Raw genomic sequence first — 7,497 nt, 5'->3', positions numbered from 1 at the left:
TAACAAAAGATGAATACAAGTCATGTTTGACTTCTGCAATTACAAGAGGTGCTCAAAGTGGTTACCATCAGCGTCCAGACACTTCTGATTATGGCTAACTACTGCCTGAGCAACGTTGACCAAAGTATCCACTTGTATACATTTTTTGGGCACTCCGGTATATAAATGGAATACTATTTAGCCTTAGAAAGGAAATTCTGACATATGCCACAACGTGGATGAACCCTGACAACATTATGCTAAATAAGCCAGACACAAAGACCACATACTGTATGACTCCACTTTTCTGAGGTTCCTAGAATAGTCTAACACATAGCGACAAAGCAGAATAGTGATTACTAAGGGCTAGGAGAAGGGAAGTTATTGTTTAATAGGTAGAGTTTCTGTATGAGATGATGAGAAAGTTCTGGAAATGTACAGTGGGGTAGGGCTACACAAAAAGGTGAATGTACTTAATGCTACCTAACTATACACGTAAAGATGATTAAAATGGTAAATTTTATGTTAAGTACATTTTACCAGAACTAAAAATAAGTGCACTGTGCTGGAGGCTGTGCAGCACCGCTCAGATGCCACCCTCAGGACCAAGACACCTACCCCCAGGTGCTGAGTTCTTCTCAGGACTTGCCTTTGGCTGACAAGGACTGCCTCTCCCAAGTTTACACCCTCTCCCTGGTGGCAGTCTACATCCAATGACAGATCACTGTGGAGGTAAAAAGTCTGACTCGTTGGTCTCTGAAAGGATGTCCTGGCCTCAGAGCTCCCTGTAGGGTTGGCGAAAGCCTGTTATCATGTGTCACAGTTCAAATTCTCCCTCTGCCCAACTCTGCTCACAGATGCTATTCCTGAGGGCCTCCCTACTAACCATCCTACAGGCAAATGACTATCCCAGTCTGTTTCCTGAGGAATATAACCTGGGAATTACCACCGAGCCCTTTATCTTGTTGAGTATAACTTAGAAGTATAACTCCAGCATTTCGCTTCTCCTCCTTGGTACCTGATTCTCAGCCGGTCATTTTCTGAATAGAGGCGCAGAACATGCTCCCGTTCCTGGAAGAGGCAGACCTGCATATCACTCAGAGCTTTCTGCAGCTCAGCAATCTCCTCCTCCCTCTGCTGCAAATCCCATTCTAGTTTGTGCTGAAAGAAAAGCAGTTGAAAAGATAATGGACTCCATGGGAATATGTCTTACTGGATATGGAAGAGCTGGTTCGTGTAGAAATATTACGAAATGAATCGTCTCACTAATACAGAATTCAAATAACAACAAGTTGTGTGTAGACTTGAGTTTAAAGCTAGAGGGTGAGTGTGATATTTGCATATAACGACAAAGCTCTCATATCTTCCTTTTAGACTACAGCACCCAGAATGCCATATGATTCAACTGTTCTATTCACAGTTAAAAAAAAAATGCTTTCTGTGTAATAAGCCTTATGAAATTTTTAAAAATAAAGATGAAAAGGTATGTTTCCTGCCTGGAGCTGAGGAATTTTGTGGGGAGACAGACATGCAAAAAATGAAAATTACTCAGTGGAGGAATATGCATGGTAAGATGGCAGAGGGAAAGCACGGCCGGAGTAAAATCTCTGAAGTGAGTCAGAAGTTAGACACCACCAAGCAGAGTGTGGGCACTCTCAGGAAAGAGAACAGTAACACAGAATCAACGAAGAGTCTTAAATGTTTGGACTGCTGCAAGTATTCAGTATTACTGGAATGAGAAATGAGAGGCAGGCTGGAGAGCTGTGCGACTGGAGGCTGGGATGCTGACTAAGGAGGACATCACAATGGTTCAGGTGAGACAGAGAGTCTGAACTAATGTTGAGGCAATATGACGAACATGTTAGAATGGATTAAGGAATATTTAGGAAGCAGAATCAACAGTATTTACCACATGATTGAATCTAGGGGCTAAGCAGAATTGTAGGCAATGATACCACTTACTAAGACACAGAATAAGAGAAAGTTAAGAAATAAGGAATGGAGGGAGGGAAAATGGCAGTGGTCTATGTGTATGTGTGGGCAGAGTGGAAAAAGGGAGAGTAGTTCACATATGCACATATTAACATGGAGCTCAGGGGGAAAGTGAGTCAATGTCAGTTATTCTGGACGTCATCACCCCATATGGAGTACTATGGATAAAAATGAGATCATTTATGGTGGAATCTAGAACTTTGACATTTAAGACTGAGGAAGGGGAACTGTTAATGGTGACTGAGAACTACTCGGAGAGGTGAGATAAAAACTAGGAAAGAAAAAGGACACAGAAATCAAGAAAGGAAGAGCTTTCAGAAAGCAAAGGTCAATAGCAACAAACACTGCAGAGGTCACGAAGAGAAGAGAACATTCTGGCAAATGGGTACTGGAGACCACCGGAGGAGCAGCTTTGTGGAACAGTGAGGACGAGACCAAACTGCAGCCAGAGCGTCATGAGTGGGTGATAAAGTCAAACTATTCCAGAAGTGGGGCTGGGAGAAGAAAGAGCCATCTATGTAAGGGAGTAGAGAGGGAAAGCACAACTCGGGGAGTGGTTGTTTGTTAAAAAGTCGGGAAAGACTTGAATATGTTTATATACAGTACTGAGGAGAAAAGGCCAATATCAAGCAAGAGGTTAAAAATAGAACATAAAAAGAAGAGAGATGATGAAGGGCTTCTTAGGAGGAAAAAGGGATGGGGCTAGGGAGAGTGGTGGACCAATTCAGCTTGAAGCTGTAAGAAAAAGAAAGATGGGTAAGGTGTAGGTAACTGTGTGTGGATGGGCAGGAAGGAGTTCATGCATGATGGCTGGTACCTGCCCTGGGACACAGGAAGCAAGACTGCCTGCTGAGAGGGCTAAGAAGGGGCTATAGGCTGGAGGACAGCAGGGAAGGCATGGCGCACATGCAGAGGGAGAAGGAACCCACTAGACAGCTAAAGAAAAGGCTGTGGAGTGACTGAGGACACAGATGAATTTACTTACCATGAATTTATTCTGTCATGTTTTGTGACCTTTCTAGGACAGCGGTTCTCAACTAGGAGCCATTCTGCCTATACCCCAGGAGAAATTTGGCAACATCTACAGGCACGTCTGATGGTCTGGTGTGTGTGTGTGTGTGTGTGTGTGTGTGTGTGTGCGTGCGCGCGCGCGCGCGCGCGCACACTACTGGTATCTAGTAAGTAGAGGCCAAGGAGGCTGCTAAACATCCTACAATTCAGAGGACAATCCCCATGACAAAGAATGCCAAGCCCCAAAATGTCAATAGTGCCAAAGTTGAGAAGCCCTGCTGCAGAGGACTGGGATGCAGTTCCAGCTAGAGTTTTTCTATGAAAGTGGAACACAGGAATAAGAAGGGCCATGTGCAGACAGCAGTTATTCCTGAAGTGAAACACGACGGGGTTCAGGTTAGCAGGGAAGGGCCTAACATCAGAAGCTGACATGCAACACTCAGAAAACTGCAAAGTCAAGGAGCCATGGAGGTAATAATGAAGTTAAATGAAGTCAGGTGCAAGGGATGAAAGAACCAGAAGTGTAAGCGAGATGGAGATGTACGAGTTAAGATTTTAGAGGTGGAGCAGTTTGGGGGGACTATGATCCAATGAGGGCCCCAAAGGGTAGGTAGCTAGGCTGGAATCAAAAAAGAATGTTGTTTAAATAAAACATCTGCTTGTGATACAAACTGGTACTTCCTAGGTCTTCTCTGGTAATTAATAAATGGAATGAGAATCCTAAAAGGTCATGTATCATCTTTCGTACCTGTCTTTCACAAGTTTCTCTGTACAGTTCCAGTTTCTTCAGCAGGTCTTCATTTTCTGCCTCACACTCAGCCATCTTCTTTTGATAATATTCCAGAAGCTCCTGAGAAGGGCAGAGGATGGCCAGGCGATCTTCAATGGAAGGCAAGGGGGTTGACTCCACTGAGTCTGAGAAAGACACTCCCTTCCACCTGCTGGAACCACTGAAGCCACAGGCAGTACCATGTTTGGAGACAGTCGTCGGCCTTCGTGAAATTAGAAAGGATGTGTATTCATTAAACTGTCTAAACATTTATAAGACATTATAAGTTCTTAAATAAAAAGGGGGTTTATGTTCTTAAAGTGCTTATAATTAAGGTGCTCATAAACCTTGAAAGTTTGATGCTACAGGTTAGTGAATCTTATGAACTGCTATCCAAGTATTAGAGGTTTAAAGCTGAATTAAAAATACACAGAGTATAATAAACGTTTAAAAAAACAGAATATAGGTTCCCTGAATGGATGTTGCCTTGGGCTCTAGCCAGATGAAGGTTTTTCTGGTGTTAGGAGGCCTGCACCTCCTTTTTTCTCTAATTTGGACTTGCTCTGGAGAACAACCAGTGTATGTACGATGCAGCCCCTTTCTATTCCTGGCCAGAGTCAAGTCAACTGCATTTAATAATGATCTACCTATGGCCCCCAATGAAGTGTTTCTGGGAAATCAGTGTCCTCAGTATATCAAGGATTTTGTTTCGATACCATCCCAGTAAATGTAACATCAGGACTGAGGTCCTTCCAGGAAACCGTCTCCTTTTTGTATCTGAAATCATCTTTATGTCAATGTTCTCAACTCTTGCAGCTTCAATACCTGTGGCTTGTGCTGTCCCCTGAGCAACAACCAGTTTTGCTACTTAAAAAAAATCTACACAGCTCACCTTTAACTGAGAATTCAGAAGCTAATATAACCCCTGTGACTGTAGAAGGATTACATGTTAGAAGCTGGAATCCTCCCTGAAGATCCTGCTTGTTATCTTAAATTTTTAAATGTTTTAGATGACTTGATTTTTAATGGATTGGCCCTTTGTTGTTTTATGATCCTTTATTCAGAAGGGTCTGCCTCTGTTTTTAACTTCATAAGGAATTGCAATAAAATGTATTTTCTTAAAAAAAAACAAAAACGGAATATAAAGTAAGTAAGAAGACATAACAGAAAATGTAATAATACCATAAGACATGCAGCAACAGGAATACTTATACAGTGCTGGGGAAGTGTAACTTGGTGAAACTACAGAGTAAACTGGCAGAAGCTACTAAAAGTTCAATTCCTCGTCCTACAGAAACTCAGGCACCTACATAAAAGGTGACACATAAGAAAATGTTGATAGTAACATTATTATTATTATTATTTTTTAAGATTTTATTGGGGAATCGGGGAAGGGGAACAGACAAGTTGCTGTCCTTTTGTTCTTCAGTCTAGTTGTGGAGGATGTCGCTTCACTGGCTCATGCTGGTATTGTGATCACTGCACTCTTCCCAGGTGAGGCAGTCACTCGCCAGCCATTGGACGTCAGCTCATGGCAGCTCATGAAAGCTCACACCCGCTACAGGCCAGCCTCACTGCAGCCTACATCATTGCCGGCGACTCATGGCAACCCAGCTCCAGGTCAAGCTGTTGTTCACCATCCTAGCTGTAGAGGGCGCAGCGTCACTGGCCCTCATGTGGGATCCGAACCGGGGCCCTGCTGCTCAGAGCTGGCGTCCCAAGCCAACTCCTAACTAACGCGCCACTCGGCCAGCCCAGTAACATTATTTGTAATAACAAAAACAGTAAACCTTCCAATAGGATAATAAACTGTGGTATGTCTATACAATGGTATATTATTCAAAGTTATCAGCAACTGTGAATTAGATATACATGTATAAATACAAATGAATCATCCAAACAATACTAAATGGAAAAATGTATGTATGCTTATATAGAAGATATTACCATTTATTTAAGATTGGAACTTGCAAAATTAAACTATTTTTAGGGATAGGTATACAAGTGGCAAAATTAGGAAGGGAATGATAAATAGGAGAGTCACAATTAGAAAATACAGCCTAGTTACAAACCACACAACCACATCAGGTCCTAATCTCCAGCACTGGAGACATCTGAATGACACAAACCAAGGCTAGACAAGACCTAAGGCCAATCAAAAGCCAGACAAAAAGTTTTGTTCTCTTTGCTTTTAGTAAACAAGAGACTTAAGCTAAAACAATGAAAGTTAGAAATAAATGATTCAGAAATAAAGGAACCCTCATGAGAAAATTAATCCATGTTGGCTAACTGCTTGCAATTCACAACGTAACAAAATAGCAGAATAGAGAAAGTTAATATGAGAAGCCCAGAGTTGTAGTTAATGAGGGTTATGGTCAGATTAAGTGAGCATGTGTGGAACAGATACTAAAATGTACTTTCAGCTAGCGTGAAGGAAAAAAATCTAGTATTTTCCCAATCATTAATAAGCTCATGACAAAAGCACCATTTCACGTGATGTTTCATGTTTTCAAAGGGGGTTGCCTGACAACAACCCTGGGAACTAGGTTAGTAGGTAAACTAAGGTATTTCTGAGATTTTACAGATGAGAGTTGTGGCAGTGAGGATGAAGAAGATGTGTAATACACAAGGTGAAGGCAGAACCCAAGTTAAAAGTTCCCTGTGGGGCCGGCCAAGTGGTGTGTTGGTTAGGAGTTGGCTTGGGACGCCAGCTTTGAGCAGCAGGGCCCCGGTTCGGATCCTACATGAGGGCCAGTGATGCTGTGCCCTCTACAGCTAAGACAGTGAACAACAGCTCGAACTGGAGCTGGGCTGCCATGAGTCGCTGGTGATGGTGTAGGCTGCAGTGGGGCTGGCTGGCAGCGGGCGTGTGCTTTCGTGAGTTGCTGTCCAAAGGCCAGCGAGCGACTGCCTCACCCAGGAAGAGCGCAATGATTATACCAAGATGGGCCAGTGGAACGACGTCCTCCACAGCTAGATTGAAGAACAAAAGGACAGCAACTTGTCTGTTCCCCTTCCCCGATTCCCCAATGCTGTTCCCCTCCAATTCCCCAATAAAATCTTAAAAAATAAATAAATTAAATAAAAGTCCCCCATGTATGCTGGTTGTTTGTTCTGCAACCCAGGGTGCGCTGACTGGGCACTAGGCCAGCTCACGCTGCCTGAATTCTGGTATTAACATTTAGCATATCCTCGTTTTTAATCTAAATTTCACATAATAAGGAGAGAAAACAGTCTAACATAGTTCAAACCCAGAGTTTGAAAGCATGTTTCCAAAACCCTTCTAGTTCCTATGTTAACTTGTACTAAGGCTACAGAAGTCTTGATTCTTTAACTCAAAAAAGAAGCAAATGTCTTACTTTCTGCAGACAGGAGTATGTGTTGGGGTAAAGTTCATACTGTCTTTTCCACACCTGTCAAAGACACAAAAATTCAGAATGAGAGGTCAGGAAGAGAATAAACAGTAGAGAACACACTGATTGGCTCCCTCTCCAACATCACATCACACATGCCTACTGTGAAAAAGGGGTGTTTTAAAATGTAGTTCGAATTCCTCAAGTTCTATGACTTTTGAATTATTTTTTTTTAAAGCAATCTTCAATTGATTTTTTTTTTAATTGGGTTATTGGGAGAGGGGAACAGTGTTGGGGAATTGGAGAAGGGGATCAGCCAAGCTGTTGTTCTTCAATCTTAGTTGTGGAGGTCGCCAGTTGCCATCTGGCTGCCTGTTGGCAGCTCGTGGCCTC

General features: G+C 42.6%; 1 protein-coding gene across 1 annotated transcript in view; it reads right to left on the bottom strand.

Annotated features, from left to right (window-relative positions):
• The window catches only part of CCDC77 (coiled-coil domain containing 77), a 41,947-nt gene extending 34,790 nt beyond the window's left edge, over positions 1–7,157 (bottom strand). The window contains exons 1-3 of the mRNA XM_019654043.1: positions 7,111–7,157; positions 3,731–3,974; positions 998–1,140 (exon numbers count right to left, since the gene is read on the bottom strand). Coding sequence (XP_019509588.1) covers positions 998–1,140; positions 3,731–3,974; positions 7,111–7,148 — 425 coding nt within the window. The 5' untranslated portion in view covers positions 7,149–7,157. The remainder of the gene's footprint in view (positions 1–997; positions 1,141–3,730; positions 3,975–7,110) is intronic.
• Between the last annotated feature and the right edge of the window lie 340 nt (positions 7,158–7,497).

The sequence above is a fragment of the Hipposideros armiger genome, unplaced genomic scaffold (assembly GCF_001890085.2).
Source record: "Hipposideros armiger isolate ML-2016 unplaced genomic scaffold, ASM189008v1 scaffold_213, whole genome shotgun sequence".
Taxonomy (NCBI): domain Eukaryota; kingdom Metazoa; phylum Chordata; class Mammalia; order Chiroptera; family Hipposideridae; genus Hipposideros; species Hipposideros armiger.
The sequence above is the reverse complement of the archived record's forward strand: the minus strand, read 5'-3'. Positions and strand labels throughout refer to the sequence as shown.